This window comes from Oncorhynchus mykiss, chromosome 1, assembly GCF_013265735.2.
Source record: "Oncorhynchus mykiss isolate Arlee chromosome 1, USDA_OmykA_1.1, whole genome shotgun sequence".
Taxonomy (NCBI): domain Eukaryota; kingdom Metazoa; phylum Chordata; class Actinopteri; order Salmoniformes; family Salmonidae; genus Oncorhynchus; species Oncorhynchus mykiss.
This window is the reverse complement of record NC_048565.1, coordinates 61,350,156-61,375,679: the sequence shown is the minus strand read 5'-3', so window position 1 is coordinate 61,375,679 and position 25,524 is coordinate 61,350,156. Positions and strand designations below refer to the sequence as shown.

Below are 25,524 nucleotides of genomic sequence, written 5' to 3'. Positions count from 1 at the left end.
GATATGGCAAACAGGTGTGGCAATATCGTCCACTATTATCCTCAGTCATCTTCCATCCAAGTTGTCATACCCCGGTGGCTTGTTATTGTTGATAGACAATATCTTCACCTCTCCCACACTCACTTTACGGAATTCAAAATTACAATGCTTGCATAATTTGATCAGTTATACAATTAAATGTGCCGCCAATTGGATGGAAAACTAGCTAATGATGGTGAAAATCTGGAGTCAGGCAGTATAGTGTACAAATACATGTGCATGTAAAAAGCACCTTTTCTGGTAAAGCATGCAATTAAAGCGATTAAATCAAGCTCTTCTTATCCCACTCACTATGCAAAACTCTCACACATGCTATCACATTTGAAATCAGTGTGTAATGTCATTCAAGTTTACAAAAGAGGAAAACTAAAATGAACACATGGCTGATTGAACTATACTGAACAAAAATATAAAAGCAAAGTCACGTTGGTCCCATTTTTCATGAGCTGAAATAAAAGATTCATTAGCTGAAATAAAAGATTCCAGAAATGTTCCATATGCACAAACAGCTTATTTCTCTCAAATGTGGTGCTAAAATTAGTTTACATCCCTGTTAGTGAGCATTTCTCCTTTGACAAGATTATCTATCCACCTGACAGGTGTGGTATATCAAGAAGATGATTAAACAGCATGATCATTACATAGGTGCACCTTGTGCCGGGGACAATAAAAGGCCACTAAAATGTGCAGTTGTCTCACACGACACAATGCCACAGATGTCTCAAGTTTTGGAGGGAGCATGCAATTGGCATGCTGACTGCAGAATGTCCACCAGAGCTGTTGCCAGAGAACTGAATGTTAATTTCTCTACCATAAGCCACCTCCAATGTTGTTTTAGAGAATTTGTTGATAAAACTGTGGGCTTGCACAACCAAGGAATTTATGAACAAGTTGTTGGAAACTGTCTCAGAGAAGCTCAGCTACGTGCTCATTGTCCTCACCACGGTCTTGACCTGACTGCATTTCGGTGTTGTCACTGACTTCAGTGGGAAAAAGCTCACCTTCGATGGCCACTGGCACGCTGGAGAACTGTGCCCTTCCCCGATGAAACCTGGTTTCAACTGTCCCGGGCAGATATCAGACAGTGTATGTGTGTATGGGGTCATGTGGGTGGTTAGCTGATGCCAACGTTGTGAACAGAGTTCCCCATGGTGGAGGTGGGGTTATGGTATGGGCAGGCATACAGACTACAGACAATGAACACAATTGCAATTTATCGATGGCTATTAAAATACACAGAGATACTGTGACGAGATCCTGAGGCCCATTGTCGTGCCAGTCGGTCATTTTCTTTAAGGTATCTGCGATCAACAGATAGTCATGTGAAATCCATAGATTAGAACCTAATGAAATGTATTTCCATTGACTGACTTCTTTATATGAACTGTAACTCTTTGAAATTGTTGCGTTTATATTTTTGTTCAGTGTATAACAAAAGACAGATGAAAGTCACTTTTACTGTGAATCAATCCCTACAAGCTCAGCAAGAGACAAGTACATACAGTGGAGCGGGAGCTCTTCAGAGAGGAGCTACCCTTCACAGAGGAGCTACTCTTCAGGGCCGAGCTATTGGACAGGCCGTCAGACTGGGGAGAGAACAAGGTTCATGTGAAATATGACCACCACAAGATAAAAACAGCCAATAGGCGGCTCTTGGCAGAGATCTCAAACTGGCGGCCCATGAGCCGATTTAATGTGGCCGGTTGTCTTAGTAAATACAGCCCTCGCGGGAAGACCGGATGTGGTCCCGCAGGATAAACGAGTTTGAGACCCCTGCTCTTAGGAGTGACAGACGGACGTGCTGTGAGTGTGTTCGCACTGCAGATTACTAAAAAGTTGTGAGAACGAACGGCACACCAAGTCATAACTACATTTTGACAGTTGGTGCATGACACTGCAAAACTGTGAGGTTAAATGATAAGCTAAATGTCTTTTTCATTAGGAAAATGGGTTAGTAATGGACATCGAATTGTTTATTAAACACTATCACGCTGAGTCATTTGCGGTAGCCTGGTAATTTGTCTTTAGAGATGAACCATCTCAGCTGTTTGAATGTCATTACAAGCCACAAGGATGTTAGCCTAGCCCATGACAACATAGAATATAGCCCTGCCTAATATAGCCCAGCTATCTTCCTCTGTACCCCAGCTGTAAATTAAACACTGGTCTTTTATGGGCCAGCAAACCCATCCCCATTTCCCTTCTGCACAATCAGTCATGCCATCCATCCCACCTTTACCAGGAAACACACACATGCACACACCCGACACACAGACGCACCACCAGGTCTCTTCGATGAGAGGTGCTGGCCAGGCTTTTATAAGATGAGCTGCCCAGGTCTCGCAATGAAGAGGTTGACTTCAAAACCAGAACACACACACCACAACATAATTACTCAAGGAACATTGATGTATTCCAATTTTTAACAAATTCTAACAATTAATGAGACACATAAGCCAATGCTGTCTCGACAAGGTCAATGGTCTCACACATCAGTGTGGACTTTCCAACAGAAATCTACCTCCATATTAATAGTCAGACTAAAATAATGACATGACACCGTCAATGAGCATACGTAAATGTACACACCCTGTAGCTTCCAGTGCTACGGACCGATATGACATCATCATCCTGTTGCAGAGAAACACGGGGACAGACAAATAGGACGTCAAGACAAGTCAGGAAATAAGATAAAGGTGAGAAAGAGATGAGAAAGTATACAGACCCGCCGATGATGGCTACTGGATCTAGTACTAGTTCCAGAGTGCCGGGCCTTCTCTGTGTCGGCCTGGAGATGGAGAACGTTGGAACTTAGAGAGGAGAGACAGATGCAAAGGAAGGCTAATACTCTACATGCGATGACGTAACCACGCATAACACATCTTGATGTTAATGTTAGTCCAAACATCTCCAACAACCTGGGCAGCTCCTTTAATCCATCAGAAACACTGCAACAAGAGCTGTTCAACCACAGAAAAGATAAAGGAGGAAACCTGTGTTTCCACACAGTAATTCCATTGAAAAGGTACTAGCTAGCTACAGCATTGCATACACAGTCCTAAGCACACATCTTTTCGCTGGGTCGTTTCACCTGAAAAAGGATCTCGATACCCACATTCTCAGATTGTTCTGGAATTGTTTGTTATTTATTTAAAAAAATACAACTTGTGACTGTGTCAGCGTGCATGCGCCCGGCTAGCCACAGGAGTCACAAGAGCGCGATGAGACAAGGACATTCCGGGCCGGCCAAACCCTCCCCTAACCCAGACGACGCTGGGCCAATTGTGTGCCGCCTCATGGGTCTCCCGGGGTGCTTATGTATGCCAGTTAGGCTCTACACACCTTGTAAAGCAAATTAATGTGCTTAATTTTAAGAAGTTAATTTGGCAACCTTAGTTGTGCTACAATTAAGCTGGGCATCATATATAATTCACAAGTTACAGACTAATATTGTCACGCATCAGACTATTCTTGATGTAATCTTGTCTTTACATACAGTTGAAGCCGGAAGCTTACATACATCTTAGCCAAATACATTTTAACTCAGTTTTTCACAATTCCTGACATTTAATCCTAGTAAAAATTCCCTGTTTTAGGATCACCACTATTTTCAGAATGTGAAATGTCAGAATAATAGAGAAAATGATTTATTTCAGCTTTTATTCCTTTCATCACATTCCCAGTGGGTCAGAAGTTTACATACACTCAATTAGTATTTGATAGCATTGCCTTTAAATTGTTTAACTTGTGTCAAACATTTCAGGTAGCCTTCCACAAGCTTCCCACAATAAATTGGTTGAATTTTGGCCCATTTCTCCTGGCAGAGCTGATGTAACGGAGTCAGGTTTGTAGGCCTCCTTGCTCGCACATGCTTTTTCAGTTCTGCCCACACATTTTCTATAGGATTGAGGTCAGGGCTTTGTGATGGCCACTCCAATACCTTGACTTTGTTGTCCTTAAGCCATTTTGCCACAAATTTGGAAATATGCTTGGGGTCATTGTATAGATACTTTTGGACCCGTTTCCTCCAGCATCTTCACAAGGCCTTTTGCTGTTCTGGGACTGATTTGCACTTTTCGCACCAAAGTACATTCCTCTCTAGGAGACAGAACGCGTCTCCTTCCTGAGCGGTATGACGGCTGCATGGTCTCATGATGTTTATACTTGCGTACTATTGTTTGTACAGATGAACGTGGCACCTTCAGGCGTTCGGAAATTGCTCCCAAGGATGAACCAGGCTTGGTCTTGACTGATTTCTTTTGATTTTCCCATGATGTCAAGCAAAGAGACACTGAGTTTGAAGGTAGGCCTTGAAATACATCCACAGGTACACCTCCAATTGACTCAAATATCAATTAGCATATCAGAAGCTTCTAAAGCCATGACAATTTTCTGAAATTTCCCAAGCTGTTCAAAGGCACGGTCAATTTAGTGTATGTAAATTTATGACCCATGGATTAAATGTAAACTTATGTTACAGCGAATTATAAGTGAAATAATCTGTCTGTAAACAATTATTGGGAAAATTACTTGTGCCGTGCACAAAATAGATGTCCTAACCGACTTAACTATAGTTTGTTTAACAAGAAATTTGTGGAGTGGTTGAAAAACGAGTTTTAAATTTGTTTTGATTTAGAATGGACCATTATCATGCACCTGTCTCGAAACATGTAATTTACGCTATTAAATAGCAAATGGAGGACCCTTATCCCGTGGATCATTTAAATGCCAGCCAGGGTAGCCTGTTGTAAATGCCAACCTGTTGTAAAGATAAGCAATGTGCTTAATATTAGGACAGTTGTAAATATAGTAGGCTTAGCCGATAGAAAGCTGATGGGATCCTCTTATAGAGGCCATCACTCTATTTTCTCACACAACTGCATATCCTATAGAAATGTTGCGCAACATGAGCTCTCATGAAGTGCTTGATTAGATTTTCCATGACATTTGCATTGATGTCAGAGTGATTAGAGGGACAATAGAGTGCTGAGTACCAGGCAGTTAGCACATTTGTTAGGCTACTAATGACCATCAGAGCTTAGAGAAACCTAATTACTGTCACGTGGAATTTGACTGCCTTCATGACTCGTGACTGCCGGTGTGGCGGTAATACGGTCACCGCAACTGCCCTAGGAACTCGCCTATTTCAGAAACGCTCACTCAACAGTGGTTAGAGAACAGAAAACAGGACCAAAGTACCTAATTCAAAATGCATATCAACATTAGCCCCAAATTGCCTCATTGCATAGCATAAAAGACCCAAATGAGGCCATAGCCAACTCTCAATGCACAGCCACAGATAAAGGTGTCGTCTACGCAAATACATTGCAGAACAACATTTATAATGTGATGCAAGGTTCTGTCATCAGAGGGCACCATTTAGGGGGATAGAGGGCAGCTCCCATACACAACAGAGCAGGCTGTGTTAGTACAGAGAGAGGCCCATGCTCCCTGGCCTAACATTACCATCCATTGGTGGATCGAGCCCCAGCTTTTCCTGCTGCTGGATGAGGAGTGGCGAGAGGAGAGCTGGACAGAACAGGGGGAGGGAGGGAGTGCCATGGAGTTGAACACACAACTACCATATTATATGATTTAGACTCAGTCACACAAGGTTCATCACTTACATACAAGGGAAAGAGAAAAGTACACGTGAAAGATGGTTTATACAGATAACTGGATTTGATCTGTGAACATGCAGCACTCGTATACCCCAACATTTTCTGGTTCAACAAGAGAAATGGCAGGATCTCTTTCTTGAATTAATCAGTGTTGAATCATTGACTGTACCTGTATCACTAAGTGTGTGTGTGTGTGTGTGTGTGTGACAGAGTGTACACCTCTTTCTGTTGCCGTTCGAGTTCTCTCATTCGGATGTCCCTTGCTTCCGCCCTGGCCACTCTCTTTGCAGCCAGCCTGGCCTCCGCCTGTGGGACAAAACATGAAAAAATTCATTAGTAGGGATGTGCATCTTCCCCTTTAAAGACGATTTGATATGTATATGGGCTCTTATATGATACAGCAACAATACGTTTTAGTTTGAAACGATTCCGTTTGATAAGAGGAACCGATCAATGCGATTCGGTGAATCACACTAACATTTGTTACATAAACACATTCAAATCTGCTGCTGATGGAGCTCATGATGTGTGCCTCTGATCTGTCTGAGCTGACTTCTGTTTGTTGGTGTGTGTGCAAATTATGTACATCTAATTGTCTATGGTGTATGTAGGCACCTGAGCTGAGAAATTGGGCAATTGCCCATGTTAGCTTTTTGTACCCCCACTTTTGATGCGAAATCATCATCACCCACTAATTAATTGGTCATTTTTGCAGATTCAAAGTGTTTGAGCTAGTAATGTATCAATATTTATCTTTACATTTTGCTATGACATAGCCAATGAATATATAGCACAACTTTGGATTTCACCCCCATCTCAAAAATCAAACGGTTTAGACTATTTGGAAGTTTTTACGAAGTGAACTTCTACTTTCCTCCCGCGAAGTGCTTGGTAGAAAAAGTGATTGTTATCCTCGTTATGGAATTATCAACTTAACCCTGTATTTCAAAAAATGAGCATATACAATGATTGTAAAGCAAAACTACCAAAACTGTTACTTATGGTGAACCTGAACAATCGAAACAAGGCAGCAGTAAATGTTGCCCCCACAGGAATGATGCAAGACTCCCCCGGGTTGTTTGGCATACAAAATGACTTATTGATCAATGACTGTCAAAATGGTTACATACTTAAGATTAGGCATTTTCGGGAGGTAGAAAGTAATATGAGCAACAACCCCCAAAAAATGTGAAAAAAAATAAAATAAAATTGTGAACCAGCAGTTGTAATTTATTTTACCTTTATTTAACGACAATGACGACCTAGGAACAGTGGGTTAACTGCCTTGTTCAGGGGCAGAACGACAGATTTTTACCTAGTCAGCTCGGGGATTCGATCTTTCAATCTTGCAACCTTTCGGTTACTAGTCCAATGCTCTAACAACTAGGCTATATATTTTCTGACCGATGCACTTGGATCGGTTTGGGGTCCCGTGGACCGATGCACTCATATCTTAACATGCTGACCACACCGCTCGCGCACAAAATGCGCACCAACGAGGTGCTCAAATTGAAGTCGGTTATATTTGTGATGCTGAAAGTGGTGCAAGTCAAAAACCCACGTGCCATTTCCTCATTGGTTATACCCATGTGGGTGATTGAAAGATGAACTGAGTTCTGCCGGTCGTCGTGGTAACACTATGAAAGTAAGATGCCAATCGCCATATAAAGTCCAAAGAAGAAAAAACCTGGAAGGAGGAGAGACGACTAGAAACGACTCAGTTGACCGTTGTGTGTGGATTAATTGTCAGAGTAGAGGACCTTGTGCATTTCAAGTAAAATAACAACTTAACGTTTATTTCCCAGGACAAATTAGCTAGCAACAACAAGCTAGCTAAATAGGACAAATGAGCTAGCAATTGCAAGCTAGCTATCTAAATTGCCATAAATGTTTCATGCATTTTGACCTGTCCCGAAATTAATATAATTGGTTCAGAGTGTTTTGCTATTACAACCTGCGTGTCGTGATCGCGTTTGGTGTGGGGGGACAAAATCAATTTACAGGCACGTCCGGTTTGAGTACGGTGTTAAACATTTGAACCAATGCGTATCAGTGAATCGTTGTTACATGCCTAGTCATTAGCGCCGGCGACCTCCTGGCAGGGGCCCTTACTCTGGGGAAACACCCAATTGTGTGAGAGGTACAAAAATATCCCCAAGGGACAATTTTATTTCACCAGGTAGGCCAGTTGTGAACAAGTTCTCATTTACAACTGTGACCTGGCCAAGCTAAAGCAAAGCAGTGCAACAAAAACAGCACAGAGTTACACATGGGATAAACAAACGTACAGTCAATAACAATAGAAAAATCTGTATACAGTGTATACAGCCAAAAAGGTGTTGACTTTTGGGATGACCAGTGAAATATACCTGCTGAAGCGTGTGCTACGGGTGGGTGTTGCGATGGTGACCAGTGAGCTGAGATAAGGCAGAGCTTTATCTAGCAAAGACTTATAGATGACCTGGAGCCAGTGGGTTTGGCAAGGAACATGCAGCGAGGACCTGCCAACGGGAGCATACAGGTCGCAGTGGTGGGTAGTATATGGGGCTTTGGTGACAAAAAGGATGGCACTGTGATAGACGGCATCCAATTTGCTGAGTAGAGTGTTGGAGGCTATTTGTAAATGACATCGCCAAAGTCAAGAATCACTAGGACAGTCAGTTTTACTAGGGTATGTTTGGCAGCATGAGTGAAGGAGGCAAGAACAGAATACTATGGAGAGAGCAACCCCACCACACAGCACTAATCACCACACACTGGGATATCTGTTTAGGAGGAAAAAGCTTAAGGAATAGTTCACCCAAATTACAAAATGGCCTATTGGTTGCCTTTCTTACTCTGTAAGCAGTTTATGGACAAGACAGCAATCCATGCTTTGGTTTACCTGGCCACCGTCTCCAAATGCTAACTTTTTAGAAATTGTGGCACAAATCCAATGCAAGTCAATATCCCTTATATTAGCATTTTTTTACGCTTCATGTCCAAATCATCTTAAAGTAGACTTATTGAGCTACAATCAATTCTAGAAACTCAAATAAAACTATTTGTCACATGCGCCGAATACAAGTGTAGACCTTACTGTGAAATGCTTACTTACAAGCCCTTAACCAACAGTGCAGTTCAAGAAGAGTTAAGAAAATATTTACCAAATAAACTAAAGTAAAAAACTAAGTAACAATAATGAGGCTATATACAGGGGGTACCGGTACCGAGTCAGTGTGCGGGGGTACAGGTTAAAGGTAATTTGTACAAGTAGGTAGGGGTGAAGTGACTATGCATAGATAATAAAGAGTGAGTAGCAGCAGTGCACAAAACAAATGGGGGGTGGGGGGCAATGTAAATAGTCCGGTGGCCATTTGATCAGTAGGCTTATGGCTTGGGGGTAGAAGCTGTTAAAACTTCTTTGGGATAGGGGGCGGTATTTTGACGTCCGGATGAAAAGCATGCCCAAAGTAAACTGCCTGCTACTCAGGCCCAGAAGCTAGGATATGCATATAATTGGTAGATTTGGATAGAAAACACTAACGTTTCTCTAAAACTGTTAAAATAATCTCTGTGAGTATAACAGAACTGAAATGGCAGGCAAAACCCAGAGGACAAACCATCCCCCCCAAAAATGTGTTCATCCTTACACTGATTTCAAAATCGGGCCCAATTGCAGTTCCTAGGGCTTCCACTAGATGTCAACAGTCTTTAGAAAGAGTTTCAGGCTGTTTTTTTTGAAAAATTTGCCAAAATTTGCTAGTTTTTCTAGGTGGCTTCCATTTTGGCTGTAGTGTTTCCAAGCGCGTCAATGAGAGCGTCTTCTTTGGTATTTTTCTCCGGTAAAGACAATAACGATTCTCCTTCTTAAATTGTATCATTTATTTGCGTATTAGGATACCTAAGGTTTGATTATAAACGTTGATTGACTTGTTTGGATAAGTTTATTGGTAACGTTTGGGGTTCATTTTGTATGCATTTTGAAGGAAGGACACTGAGTAGATTATTGACTGAAGCGAGCCAGCTAAACTGAAAGAGCAGATGGTATGCAAGGTAGATGTTCATTTTTAATGGGTAGCTAGCTACCAATTCTTCGTGGCTATCTAGCTGGTTATCCCTATTGACTTACTATGGACTTACCCATTCACTGAACTTTCTGCCAGCCAGAACAATGGCAATAGACTAACCAAGATATACACAAAGCAAAGTTGTACTTCATAACTATCAGCTAGCTTTATGTGAATCATAATCATTTAAAAATTACCTAAATCGAACATTATGCAAGGTAGATCTCAATTCACGGGTAGCTACCTAACGATTCTTTGTAGCTACAGTTGAAGTCGGAAGTTTACATACACCTTAGCCAAATACATTTACTCCGTTTTTCACAATTCCTGACATTTAATCCTAGTAAAAATGTCCTGTCATAGGTCAGTTGGGATCACCACTTTATATTAAGAATGTGAAATGTCATAATAAGAGGGAGAATGATTGATTTCAGCTTTCATTTCTTTCATCAGAAGTTTACAAACACTCAATTAGTATTTGGTAGCATTGACTTTAAAATAATTTACTTGGGTCAAACGTTTCAGGTAGCCTTCCACAGGCTTCCCATAATAAGTTGGGTGAATTTTGGCCCATTCCTCCTGACAGAACTGGTGTAACTGAGTCAGGTTGGTAGGCCTCCTCCTATAGGATTGAGGTCAGGGCTTCGTAATGGCCACTCCAATACCTTGACTTTGTTGTCCTTAAGCCATTTTGCCACAATTTTAGAAGTATGCTTGGGGTCATTGTCCATTTGGAAGAGCAATTTGCAACCACGCTTTAACTTCCTGACTGATGTCTTCAGATGTTGCTTCAACATATCCACATAATTTTCCTACCTCATGATGCCACCTATTTTGTGAAGTACACCAGTCCCTCCTGCAGCAAAGCACCCCCACAACATGAAGCTGCCACCCTCATGCTTCACGGTTGGAATGGTGTCCTTCGGCTTGCAAGCCTCCCCCTTTTTCCTCCAAACATAACGATGGTCATTATGACCAAACAGTTCTATTTTTGTTTCATCAGACCAGAGGACATTTCTCCAAAAAGTACGATCTTCGTCCCCATGTGCAGTTGCAAACCGTAGTTTGGCTTTTTATGGCGGTTTTGGAGCACTGGCTTCTTCCTTGCTGAGCGGCCTTTCAGGTTATGTCGATATAGGACTTGTTTTACTGTGGATATAGATACTTTTGGACCTGTTTCCTCCAGCATCTTCACAGGGTCCTTTGCTGTTGTTCTGGGATTGATTTGCACTTCTCGCACCAAAGTACATTCATCTCCAGGAGACAGAATGCGTCTACTTCCTTCGCGGTATGACAGTTGTGTGGTCCCATGGTGTTTATACGTGCGTACTATTGTTTGTACAGATGAATGTGGTACCTTCAGGTGTTTGGAAATTGCTGCCAATGATGAAACAGACTTGTGGAGGTCTACAGTTTATTTTTCCTAAGGTCTTGGCTGATTTATTTTCCCATGATGTCAAGCAAAAAGGCACTGAGTTTGAAGGTAGGCCTTGAAATACATCCACAGGTACACCTCCAATTGACAAAAATTATGTCAATTCATCAGAAGCTTCTAAAGCCATGACATCATTTTCTGGAATTTTCCAAGCTGTTTAAAGGCACAGTCAACTTAGTGTATCTAAACTTCTGACCCCTGGAATTGTGATACAGTGAATAATCTGTCTGTAAACAATTGTTGGAAAAATGACTTGTGTCATGCACAAAGTAGATGTCCTAACCGACTTGCCAAAACTATAGTTTGTTAAATTTGTGGGGTGGTTGAAAAATGAGTTTTAATGACTGCAACCTAAGTGTATGTAAACTTCTGACTTCAACTGTATATGCTTAGCTAACAGTAATAGCTAGCCAGTTAGCTCTATTGACTTATTATGAGCTTGCGATCTATGGTACATAGCCAGGTAAACATGCCTAAATTAACACAGCATGTATTTATTAACGTATCAAGATAAAATATTGTAGTCAGGCTGTACATGCACTCAAGTAATGTCTGAAAGTATTATTTTTTTTTATCTGTTACATTTGACCAAATCACTTTAGTTACATAGATTTGTTGTCTTGACCAATGAAATCTATTCAACATAGCTTGTCATCAAAACTCAAGTCTATTGGCTCTCAAAGTTTAAATTAGTGAAATTCATTTAAATGAATGCTATTGAAATTATGAAATGATTCCAATGTCTTGAGTAACGTTGACCTTTTTATGAAATCGAGCACATTGATAAGATTAGTTCAACTTTGAATAAGACCGCAATTGAAACTGCACAGCCTACCTGTGCTGGAGGACATCTGCAAGATGGTACTGGCATACTTAAAATATAAATTAAAGTCAACTCAATTGCACTAAGTCGATCTTTTTGTTTTCTGTCACAATTTACCAGAAATATGTAAAAAAATGTGTAACCGGTACTTAAGTAGTTTTCTGACCATATACGTTTTTTATAAACTCTTACTTAAGTAGTTTCTTAAGAGGGTTACGCTGACTTGAGTAAATGTCAATCTAAGCAACAGTACTTTTACTTAAGTACAGATTTTAATTACACTACCCGCCTCTGTTCACAACACAGAATTCTGAAAGTTTCTAATTTCGTCTCCTCTGGTCAATGTAGGTAGTAAGATCTGAACCAGGCTTACTCTCACTGCTTTTGGGTAAAGTTTGTGGAGCTTGAAAATTAAGTTGATTAAAACAGGTTTCTTCCTCAAATTAAATGTTCATGACTTTGATTATATTTTTTAGGATTGTCTTCCTCCATAATCATCAGTTACACGATTGTACAATTACCCCGCCAACCCTATTCATCTTACGATGTCTTAAAGTAATTCCAAGTGTTTTGTTTAGAAGTACAATAAGCTACTGAGATGTTTCCTCTAACATGTTCAAGCTGGAATGCACAATTCAAGATATTTTGATGCAACCTAATCCAGTGATTGTCATGAATTTTGGGTTGACAATTAGGCTACTGTTGATATTTATATTACTGTAAAAATAGGGGGTCCAGAATTTGTTTATTAATAGAGACTACTGCAATGCTCTACTCTGGCTACCTGGATAAAGCACTACATACATTTCAGTTACTGCTAAAAACAGCTGCTAGAATCTTGACTAGAACAAAAAAAATGTGATAATCTTACACCAGCGGCTTCCTGTTGAGGTTAGGGCTGATTAAGGTTTTACTGCTAACCTACAAAGCATTACATGGGCTTGCGCCTACCTACTGTATCTCTCCGATTTGGTCCTGCCGTACATACCTACATGTACGCTACGGTCACAAGACGCAGGCCTCCTTATCGTCCCTAGAATTTTTAAGCAAACAGCTAAAAGGCAGGGCTTTCTCCTATAGAGCTAGATTGTTATGGAATGGTCTGCCTATCCATGTGAACGACGCAGACTCGGTCTCGACATTTAAGTCTTTACTGACGACTCATCTCTTCTGGCCAAGGGGTGCGAAGGTGAACGGGCAAGGCATGGGAGGGACGAACCACCCTTGCTGTCTCTGTCTGGCCGGCTCCCCTCTCTAGACCGGGATGCTCTGCCTCTGACCCTATTACGGGAGCTGAGTCACTGGCTTACTAGTGCTCTTCCATGCCATCCCTAGGAGTGGTGAGTCACTTGAGTGGGTTAAGTCACAGACGTGATCTTCCTGCCCGGTTTGGCGTCCTCTCGGGCTCGTGCAGTGGAGATCGTGGGCCTCGTCTCAGGGTAGTAAATGGGTCTGTTGATATCCCTCTAGTGGTGTGGAGGCTGTGCTTTAGCAAAGTGGATGGGGTTATATCCTGCCTGGGTGGCCCTGTCAGGGGGTATTGTCGGACGGGGCCACAATGTTCCCTGAACCGCCTTTCAGCCTCCAGTATCTATGCTGCAATAGACTATGTGCCGAGGGGCTAGGATCAGTCGGTTATATCTGATGTAATTCTCCTGTCTTATCTGGTGTTGTGTTGGAATTTAAGTGTTCTCCCTCTAATTTTCTCTTTCCCCTCCCAGAGGATCTGAGCCCTAGGACCATGCCTCAGGACTACCTGGCCTGATGACTCCTGGCTGTCCTCAGTCTACCTGCTGCCCCAGTTTCATCTATTCTGCCTGCGGTTATGCAACCCTGACCTCTCTCTCGGTTTTGATCACTAACCATTGTCAAATAGTTTGCCATGGTGTACTATCGATTTAGGTCCAGATAGCAATGCATTTTACTTTGTGCTGTGTTTCCCAATAAGTAATGTAGTTTTGACTTGGTTGTAATTTGGTTTACTCTGTTTGGATGTTCTGGTACTGAGGCTTCAGTGTGTTAGTAGAACACGGTTTGTGAACTCAGCCCAGGACCAGCTGGATGAGGAGACTTTTCCAGTGGTGGAAAAAGTACCCAATTGTCATACTTGAGTAAAAGTATAGATACCTTAATAGAAAGTTACTCAAGTAAAAGTCACCTAGCAAAACACTACTTGAGTAAAAGTATTTGGTTTTAAACATACTTAAATATCAAAAGAAAATGCTAAAATATACTTAAGTATCAAAAGTAAAAGTATAAATCCTTTCAAATTCCTTATATTAAGCAAAGCAGACGGCACCATTTTCTTGTTTTTAACATTTACTGTGTTGGGGCACACTCCAACACAGACATTATTTACAAAAGATGCATTTATGTTTAGTGAGTCCGCCAGACCATAGGCAGACGGGATTACCACGTGTTCTTTTCTGCTAAGCATTCAAAATGTAACGAGTACTTTAGGTTGTCAGGGAAGATTTATGGAGTAAAAATAACAATATTGTATTTTGGAATGTAGTGAAGTAAAAGTATAGATACCCCAAAAATCTACTTAACTAAAAATACTTTAAAGTAGTACTTAAGTACTTTACACCACTGCTTTTTTCTTTGCACAGCTCTTGGCATTGCAGGGCTTGGTAATGATATGAGGGGTTCACTGTATTTTAGATGTTTTCAAAACGTAATTGTTCTTTTTGAGTCTTTATTATTAGTGGATACTGGCCTAATTTTGCCCTGCATGCATTGTTTGTAGTTTTCCTCTGGACAGTCTTACAGAACTCTGCATGTAGGGTTTCAATGGGGTGTTTGTCCCATTGGGTGAAATCTTGTTTTGTAATTGGACCCCACACCTTGCTGACAAAGTGCAATTGGTTCAATGACACATTCAATTAGTTTCAGCCAATTGTTTTTATAGGTATTTTAATTTGAATGTTTTTTTAATGCCGTAGAACGCCTGTGCACTTTCTCAGTTCATTCACTTCCTTATTAAGTTGTCCAGTTGAGCTTATTTTTAAACCTAAATAATTGTAGTGTGTGCAGTACTCTATATAATATTGTACCAATTGAGAACTTGTCTAAATCCCTCAAATCTGGATCTTCTCTGGAAAATCATTATTTGTGTTTTGAGGATTTAAGTACTGCTCTAGCAGGTCCAGGCTCTGCTGTAGGCCATGTGCTATGAGTGACAGCAGGTACAGGTCATCTGCGAAGAGAAGGCATTTAACCTCTGAATTGTGGAGACTAACACCAGTGGCTGAGGATTTTTCCAGAATAGTAGCCAATTCCTTGATGTAAATTTTGAAGAGTGCAAGTCTCAGATTGCAACCCTGGTTAAATGTTTTTATTTTCTTGCCAATTTTGATGCTGCACGTATTGACAGTATACATTTATTTAATAATGTAATATTTACTTCTTAAACTACTTTGTAGAACAGTCCTGTATGCCAAATAACATCAAATGCTTTTTGGTAGTCGATAAAGCAAGCGTACATTTTGGTATTATTTTGGTAGACATGTTTATCTATCAGGGTGTGTAGGATGTAAATATGATTGGTCATGCGATGTTTGGGTATAAATCCAATTTGGCTTTTACTCGAGACGTGCTTATTAGGAAAGTTTAGAACGCATACATTTATAATACTACAGAAAACCCAGAAAACACCAGGTTACTATTCACATAATGCCTCTAATTGTTAGGGACATATTTGTCTCAGTCCTTAAAGATTGGGGTTATGAGTCCTTGATTCCAGATGTCGGGGAAATAACCTACAATCAGGATCCAATTAAACAGCTTTAATATAGCCAATTGAAATTTTGCACTAGTGAATTTCAGCATGTCATTTAGAATGCCATCAGGTAAGCATGTTTTTTTTGAGGGCCTGAAGTTTCTTAGAGTTCCTGGTCAGTAATTGGAGAGTCAAATGGATTTTGATTGTCCTTTATAGCTTTTTCTAATCCATTCAACTTCATTCATTTGCCATTGTTCTGCTTTTGCATCAATTTGAACGGTGTTGTAGAGTGTTTTAAAATGGGCTGTCTATATGCCACCATTTTGTAATTGCAAATTCCTCTGATTGAACTTTTTCCAATTTTGCCAGAAGTTGTTTGTGTTTATGGACTCCTCAATTAGTGTCAGTTGCTTCTTGTTGTACTGTGCCTTTTTGGTTCTGAGTGTACGTTTATAGAGTTTTAAAGTCTCACAGTAATTAAGGCGTAATTCACCATTATTTGGGTCTCTGTGCTTTTGGTTTGATAGTGTTCTATGATAATTCCTCATAATTTTACAAATCGGCATCAAACCAGTTGTCTTCTCAAATCAAACGTTGTCACATGCGCCGAATACAACAAGTGTAGACTTTCCCGTGAAATGCTTACTTACAAGCCCTTAAATCTTCTTGAACTGCACTGTTGGTGAAGAAAATATTTACCAAGTAGACTAAAATAAAAAGTAATAAAAAAAGTAAAAAGAATAACAATAACGAGGCTAGATACAGCGAGCACCGGTACCGAATCAGTGTGCAGGGGTACAGGTTAGTTGAGGTAAGTATTACATGTAGGTGGGGTGAAGTGACTATGCATAGATAATAAACAGCAAGTAGCAGCAGTGTACAAAAGGCAGAGAGGGGGGGGGGTCAATGTAAATTGTCCAGTGGTGATTTTGATAATTGTTCAGCAGTCTTATGGCTTCGGGGTAGCAGAGAAAACAGTCTATGACTTGGGTGACTGGAGTATTTGGCGATTTTATGGGCTTTCCTCTGACACCGCCTACTATATAGATCCTGGATGGCAGGAAGCTCGGCCCCCAGTGATGTACTACCCTCTGTAGCGCCTTACGGTCAGATGCCGAGCAGTTGAGCATGCTCGGAGTACACGTCCTGGTAATCCATCTGGCGGCTTTGTGAATGTTGACCTGGTTAAAGGTTTTGTTCACATCGGCGTCATCACACAGTCATCCAGAACAGCTGGTGCTCTCATGCATGCTTCAGTGTTGCTTGCGTCGAAGCGAGCATAAAAAGGCATTTAGCTCATCTGGTAGGCTCGCGTCATTGGGCAGCTCACGTCTGGGTTCCCATTTGTAGTCTGTAGTTTTCAAGCCTTGCCACATCAGACGAGCGTCAGAACCGGTATAGTAGGATTCAATCTTAATTCCGTATTGACGCTTTGCTTGTTTGATGGTTCGTCTGAGGGCATAGTGGGATTTCTTATATGTGTCCGGTTTAGTCTCCCGCTTCTTGAAAGAAGCAGCTCTAGCCTTTAGCGCGATGCAGATGTAATCCATGGCTTCTGGTTGGGATGTATACAGTCACTGAGGGGTCGACGTCATCAATGCGCTTATTGATGAAGCCGATAACTGAGGTGGTGTACTCTTCAATGCCATTGGATGAATCCTGTTACTGTGAGTGGATGTGGTATACAGAATGTTATCTTAGAGTGTTTGGATTCTGGTTGCTTTCTGGTATTATTCTGTTTTGGGACAATCTGTATGAATTTCTGATGTTGTATAATTTACTTTACTGTGAATGTATGGTTGTTTCCATGTCTGTTCTTTTGAGGAACAAGGTAATTTTGCTGTGATCAGAGGTGTTAGCGGCTTGACGGTGAATGAGCTAAATGGTCAATGTCTGTAATCATATAGTCTACTATGCTGTGGCTCCCCCCCTCTCTTGACCTGCATTGCTTGCTGTTTGAAACCCAGTTTTAGGCTGGGTTGCTGTGTAGCACATCTGTTGATGTAAAAAGGGCCTTATAAATTTGATTCATTCATTCACTCAGGGCCAGTTCACCACCTGAGCAAGTGGAAAATTATAACACATTAGGTTGATGATCTCTAACTCTAAATATAACACCCACTGCTAGTAGCCATGTATTACTCTAACAGTAAATGTAAAGTCCTAAAAAACTACATATGCACTCGCAATGGCCGATGTGCATTTCGCAAGCTCCATATCTCAAAAGCCATATCAGATATCTTGGTTATAAAACAGTGAGCTACTAGCTCAATATTGAGAGATGCAATAAAAGCTGAAATGCTCCCCTCTTCTCCCCTCTTCAACAGGGACAACACTAAAGTCCCCCCCCCCATAATTGCATTTTTAAATGTTAAAACAAACAAAGCATTTTTCGGGGTGCACGTAAGGGGAGACAGATAGTGGTTTGCCCATCACAGCGGGGGGCCAAAGCGAAATAGGCTTGGTCGCAAAATGCGACTCAATAATTTGTTGCAGTCTGGAGCCCTGTATACACAGTACACTGAACAAAAATATAAACTCAACATGCAACAATATAAGATTTGACTGAGATTCAGTTCATATAAGGCTCTCGGTCAATTGAAATAAACTCATTAGGCCCTAATCTATGGATTTCACATGACTGGGAATACAGATATGCATCTGTTGGTCACTGATACCTTAATAAAAAAGGTATGAGCGTGGATCAGAAAACCAGTCAGTGTCTGGTGTGACCACCATTTGCCTCATGCAGCGCAAAACTTCTCCTCCGCACGGAGTTGATCAGGCTGTTGATTGTGGCCTACGGAATGTTGTCCCACTCCTCAATGGCTGTGTGAACTTGCTGGATGTTGGTGGGAACTGAAACACGCAGTCGAACATGTCGATCCAGAGCATCTCAAACATGGGTAACATGTCTGGGGAGTATGCAGACCATAGAATAATCCCACCGCCACCATGGGGCACTCTATTCACAACATTGACATCAGCAAACCGCTCACCCACACGATCCCTTAAACGTGGTCTGCGGTTGTGAGGCCGGTTGAACGTACTGCCAAATTCTCTAAAACGACATATGGTAGAGAAATTAACATTCAACCCTCTGGCAACAGCTCTGGTGGACATTCTGCAGTCAGCATGCCAATTGCATACTCCCTCCAAAACTTGAGACATCTGTGGCATTGTGTCGTGTGACAAAACTGCACATTTTAGAGTGGCCTTTTATTGTCCCCAGCACAAGCTGCACCTATGTAATGATCATGCTGTTTAAACAGCTTCTTGATATACCACACCGTTTAGGTGGATGGATTATCTTGGCAAATGAGAAATGCTCACTAGGGATGTAACAGGGATGTAAACACGTGCGCACAACATTTGTAGAGAAATAAGCTTTTTGTACATTTGGAACATTTCTGGAATATTTTATTTCAGTTCATGAAGCATAGGAACACCAATCCGCCTCAATGAGCTCATTTATGATAAGGCAATGCCATGTTAGGATAGGATCACGCTAAAAGCGGTGGTTGGCATTACAACGCGCCCTTGCACGTTAGGCTACACAACAGCATACAATCTGCACCTCACTCTGCTGCAGGCTATAGAAGTGTGTACTGGTAATCTGCAACACAATGGAGACCAACTCCAAACAAATAAACAGAACAAAATTGTGGAGACCAAATATAAATTATCCTGAGAGACCTGTGACAGAGAGCTACTGTACCACATGCAGTGGTTGACCAGTTTCCACATGAGTCACAGCTCTATAATACTGTCCTTAGTAGAGTGCTTGGGATGCCTCATCCCCAACAACATGTGCTAACCATCAGTTTAGAGAGGCTAATTTAAGGACCTCAAAAAGGGGAAACGACAGTGGACAAACACAGTGACAAAGAAGAATTTGGGAGGATAAACTAGGCCTTAAGGCTTTTAAACAAAGTTAGATGTGGTGTTGGTTCACCAGTCGCTAAATATGCAATCATTCAATGGCAGTCAATATTTTTTCAATCAACATGCATGCAGGAAGGCAGATGCATATAACTCTACAAGCACAGCAATGGATTTGAAAGATGACATAGGTAGTCTACTCTGGAGGGGTGAAAGCATATCCCAATTTCACCTCATTTACCCCAGAGGTAGAGGGGGAACGGGGTTAATTTTGCAAAGCGCCTCAGCAGCAGTGGCTAATTTAAGTAGACCATGCTCCCGCCACCCCCCATTGAGGCCCATAATATGTGTGTGTGAGTGTGAAAGTGAGAGAGAGACACACCAGCTTCTCCTGACTGACTACTCTGCTATGACAACACCACCACCATCTACAAACACCATATCAGAAAACCACTTATCTTCAACAAAAATATGCTGCATCAATGGTATGGTGTATGCTACAGAGTATCTCCTTGCAAACAAACAGTCAACATTCCAGCCAGTGCTTATCTGTGGTGCCAGAATGGGCCACCAGTAGGTCTATTCCTGTTGAGTGGGAAAAAAATAGCATTGGGGGGAAAAAAACATGCCTTTGTTGTGCAAACATGCATGCCATGTGGGACGTTTTCCTTAATCAAATGTCTCTTCTGCCTCTCTTATGTTACAGCCGAGCGGTTCACCCACAGTGCATCTGTCAGAAGTCTTCAGCCATCTCTGGAGATTTCCACTCTCGATTAGGGTCGGTGAACTCACCCTTTGGTCATAAGCCTCTCGATATTTTCTATTGACTAATCATGCGGAAGGTCTGTCTTTCACTAAACAGCTGCTGTCTATGACAGCTTTGCGAGCAGAGTGGCACAACCATCACATTGAGGTTTATGTGACTATGAGCACCGCAAGCCAACTAAAATTGTTTCAATGCTTTGGCTTAAACTGTCAGATTCTAATTGGACCTTCCTCTAAGAAAACAAAATGGTGGGATTCAAAGTAAAAATTAGGGCGTATTTTTGCACTGTTAAAATGGATTAGTGAGGCTAATAGACTAGTGTGTGTGTACCGTTTTCCACAAGCACATGGAGTTGCCAGCTAAATAGGAAAAGTAGCCAGACAGGCTCCCCTCGGGTTAAGACATTTTTGAGGAACAAATTCTATTTTGGTGGCCTCTGGTACATTCTAATGCCTTGATTCCAATTAAGTTCTTGGTCCATACGTGTTAATAAAAGAGCTAGCACGACATCAGTTAATTTACTGAAATAATTAACAAGTGTTTGCAACACTTTGTGAATAGCAGTATGTAATTTATTCCCCCAAAAAATATTTGTTTAGCAACTGACCCACATATGTCTTATTAATAACCCTATTCACTCATTGGAATTGTCCTATATAGGCCTAAATTGAATAGTTTTTTACAGCAGAAATACAAAAAGCATATTCTTAATAAGCATTGTAGCAATTGAAAGGGAACAGTTTGGAGATGGGATTTTTTTATTATTTTTTTTATACCAAAGTTGAGTACACAACAGTTCACCTGACAAGACAATCCAGACAGTGTTGAATCCAGACTGGTGCATTTTACATTTACTGTACTTTTCACCGCATTTGTTAACAAAATCTGAAAATTCTCCAGATATATTCAGTAACAATAGACAAATGTGCTTTTCTTTCAAAAACAAGGACATTTCTAAGTGACCCCAAACTTTTGAACAGTACTGTGGCTTCCGGGTTAAGTGGGCATTGTGTCAAGAAGCAGTGTGGCTTGGTTGGATTGTGTGCACGGCTCTCGACCTTCGCCTCTCCTGAGTCCGTATGGGAGTTGCAGCGATGAGACAAGACTAACTACCAATTGGATACCATGAAATTGGGGAGAAAAAAGGGGGTAAAAAAAATAAGAGTTGATCAGGCTGTTGATTATGGCTTGTGGAATGTTGTCCCACTCCTCTTCAATGGCTGTGCGAAGTTGCTGGATTTTGGCGGGAACTGGAACACACTGTTGTACACGGTGATCCAGAACATCAAACATCCCAAACATCAATGGGTTACATGTCTGGTGAGTATGCAGGCCATTTAACAGCACATTTTATATTAAATAACCTAACCGACAAAATTGGTTGTCACTCAACTAATAAAGCCTAATACTGTGCAAGCCATTTTACAAACTTTTGAAGCTGGCTACGGATATTGCCTGGGGTTATTTGGTATGCAAAATGACTTGTAGATCTATGACTGTCAACATAATTACATGCTTAGTTCGACACTGAAGGAGAGGACGCAGTTGTCACAAAATATTAGGCATTTTTGGGAAGGTAGAAAAAGTCATTTGATCGGTTTGCGGACCCACTAACCGATGCACTCAAATCTTAAACATTTGAACCTGGGCCCGATGCATACCGTGAAACGCTACATCCATACTGTACATGAAACAGTGACCATAAACATTGACACTGTAAATTACATGAGTTTTATGATATGGAAATGTGAAGTGTTTGTGAATTTGGAGTTCACCTGTGGTAAATTGGACATGATTTGAAAAGGCACACACACCTGTCTATATAATGGTCCCACAGTTGACAGTGCATGTCTGGAGATCTAGAGAAGGGTACCAAACAAAATTATACAGCATTAAAGATCCGAGAACACAGTGGCCTCCATCATGGAAGAAGTTTGGAACCACCAAGACTCTTCCTAGAGCTGGCCGCTCAGCCAAACTGAGCAATCAGGGGAGAAGAGCCTTGGTCAGGGAGGTGACCAAGAACCCGATGAGCTCCAGAGTTACTCTGTGGAGATGGGAGACCCTTCCAGAAGGACAACCATCTCTGCAAAACTCCACCAATCAGGCCTTTATGGTAGAGTGGCCAGACGAAAGTCATTCCTAGATTCTCTGGTCTGATGAAACCAAGATGAAACTCTTTGGCCTGAATGCCAAGCGTCACATCTGGAAGAAACCTGGCACCATCCCTTTGGTAAAGCACGGTGGTGGCAGGATCATGTTGTGGGGATGTTTTTCAGCAACAGGGACTGGGAGACTAGTCAGGATCGAGGCAAAGACGAATGGAGCAAAGTAGAGAGATTCTTGATGAAAAGCTGCTCCATAGCACTTCGGGACAAGTCTCTGAATATCGTTGAGATGCCCAGCCAGAGCCTGGAGTTGAACCCAATCGAACATTTCTACAGAGACCTGAAAATAGCTGTGCAACGACGCTCCCCATCCAACCTGACAAAGATTAAGAGGACCTGCTGAGAGGAATGGGAGAAACATCCCAAATACAGGTGTGCCAAGCTTGTAGTATTTTTAATACATTTGCAAAAAATTCTAAAAACATGTTTTTGCTTTGTCATTATGGGGTAGTGTGTGTAGATTGATAAAAAACTATGGAATCAATTTTAGAATAAGGCTGTAATGTAACAAAATGTGAAAAAAGGGGTCTGAATACTTTCCGAATGCACTGTATTTAAACCCTTATTTTTGGCACAGGTCCATTAATTTTTTCAACTGGTACCGGGATCTTCAGACGAGTCGTGAGGCCTGTGGGCTACAGCAACAACTGACATGTACGTGTTCGTGAGAGTCTCACCTTTCCACAGTGGGGTCATATTAATGTGTAACCCAAACTGTGTGGACGCCACAGACAGAAGTTGGCAGATTGGCTGTACTGACTTTAGACAAGTCAAGACCCAAACACACAGATACACCAGGGTTTGTGTTAGGAAAATGTGACGTAGGATATTTTACCGGCAACATTTTAAATTTACCAGGCATTTGACAAATTTATCAGGCCCATATGCATTGGGTACGTAACTGCCTCCAGCTCACTGCAGTGGTGTGAGACGTGCTGATGAAGCCTGCCTTCTGTTGCCGTTTGATGCCGCGTTCAAAACAAACTTGGTAACTCTGAAATAGAGTCGCTAGATCGCTAGAAAATGCATATCGTTCATTCTCGTGGGAAGGGGCTTGGCTGACTTTCTGACTAGCAAATTGAAAAGTAGCCTAGTTAATTTAGGTGGAAAAAGTATCGGGCTTAAAAGGAGTCTAATCGGCTGTTTAGCCGACAGCCGGCTCGAGTGGGAAACACTGTGTGTGTGTCTGAGAAAAGAAGGAGAGGAGATGGCTGGCTCCTCTGCGCTGCACCTGTCGAGCTGTCTGACAGTATGACCTGAGCTCTGTGTCGCTCTGTCCTATCTATAGCCATGCCCATCCGGCCTGGCCCCAGCATTCCCTCCCCCTGCACCCACATTATGGGACTGGAGAGGAGTAATCTGAGCAGCAGCCGCACAAATGCACAATCATACACACCTCCAAAACCCTAAGCGTCAAGGGGTAGATCAGATCCTCTGCTCACACTAGACTACATCATCTAGGGCTCCATGAAGTTGGCACACCCTGGATGTTATGTCAAAGTTGACGTTGTTTATCTTCAGTACTATAGTGTTTATAGTTGCCATGGAAACAAACATTAGGCTAATCGTTCAAAACCCTCCCCTTATCAGACCATACGGAATGTTAGGCGGACCCCTTCAACACTTTGCTAAATTATATGCTGCTACGTGTGATAACACCCAATCATAAAATAGCCCAAGCATAGGTAGATAAATTGTTTGACAGCCAACAAGTTTCAATCAGGTGTTTTGCACAACAGAAAACTTGTTCTACCTTTCTAATCTAAAAAAAAAGAGGATGTTAAATTTGAAATACGTATTTGCAGATAGTTGCAAAAATAGGCCTGCCTACCATTATCATGAACTACATACAGGGTTCGACATTCAGGTACATTTTCCAGTGGCACACCGGGCCAGTTCCAATAAAAGCTACTGGCCTGAATGAAAAACAAATACTCTCCGGGGTAAGACAGCAAAGCGAAAGATGCATGGGTAATTTTAATAGCAGAGGCCTTGATTTTCCATTGGGGCTGAAAAAGTATCCTATTCAGGGTTCATAAAGACATTGGCAAGTAAAATTCAAGGACTTTCAAGCACTTAATTTTTTATTTAAGGACTTATATGTTATTTTTAATTGTAATAGCCTACAGAAGAAAAACAAATCCTCCAAAATGAATGCAAAAAAGTATGCATTACCATATTGCATTTTTATTTTTTTATTTTTTAAATTGACCTTTCCAACTGCATTATGCATTGACATTCACATTACTTGTACATTCTAGGGATCCTTGGGACTAAAGGTCAACCGATTATTGGAGGACCAAAAACGCGAATACCGATTATTTGGCCGATTTTTATTTATTTATTTGTAATAATGACAATTACAACAATACTGAATGAACACTTATTTTAACTTAATAAAATACATCAATAAAATCAATTTAGCCTCAAATAAATAATGAAACATGTTCAATTTGGTTTAAATAATGCAAAAACAAAGTGTTGGAGAAGAAAGTAAAAGTGCAATATGTGCAATGTAAGAAAGCTAACGTTTAAGTTCCTTGCTCAGAACATGAGAACATATGAAAGCTGGTGGTTCCTTTTAATATGAGTCTTCAATATTCCCAGGTAAGTTTTAGGTTGTAGTTATTATTGGAATTATAGGACTCTTTCTCTCTATACGATTTGTAGCAACTTACCTTGGCTTCTTACTGCACTTACCTAACAGGCAGGTTCCTCGTGAGGCAGGTGGTTAGAGCATTGGACTAGTTAACCATAAGGTTGCAGGGTTGAATCCCTGAGCTGACAAGGTAACAATCTGTCGTTCTGCCCCTGAACAAGGCAGTTAACCCACCGTTCCTAGGCCGTCATTGAAAATAAGTATGTGTTCTTAACTGACTTGCCTAGTTAAATAAAGGTGTAAATATATATATATATATATATATTTTTTATATTGTTTTATTTTTTTTAATCGGCATCCAAAAATACCGATTGTTATGGAAATTTAAAATCGGCCCTAATTAAATCGGCCATTCCAA

The 25,524-nt window shown here is 41.2% G+C and overlaps 1 protein-coding gene across 17 annotated transcripts in view; it reads right to left on the bottom strand.

Moving 5' to 3' along the window:
• lrrfip2 (leucine rich repeat (in FLII) interacting protein 2) overlaps positions 1-25,524 on the bottom strand; it is a 59,703-nt gene that overhangs the window by 26,128 nt on the left and 8,051 nt on the right. For 9 of the 17 annotated variants that reach the window (XM_021606789.2, XM_021606839.2, XM_021606780.2 and 6 more), the window contains exons 3-8: positions 5,880-5,966; positions 5,506-5,568; positions 2,765-2,827; positions 2,629-2,670; positions 2,320-2,397; positions 1,542-1,625 (exon numbers count right to left, since the gene is read on the bottom strand). In XM_021606789.2, coding sequence (XP_021462464.2) covers positions 1,542-1,625; positions 2,320-2,397; positions 2,629-2,670; positions 2,765-2,827; positions 5,506-5,568; positions 5,880-5,966 — 417 coding nt within the window. The remainder of the gene's footprint in view (positions 1-1,541; positions 1,626-2,319; positions 2,398-2,628; positions 2,671-2,764; positions 2,828-5,505; positions 5,569-5,879; positions 5,967-25,524) is intronic. The other 8 variants (XM_021606873.2, XM_021606862.2, XM_021606894.2 and 5 more) reach the window with 2 other exon arrangements.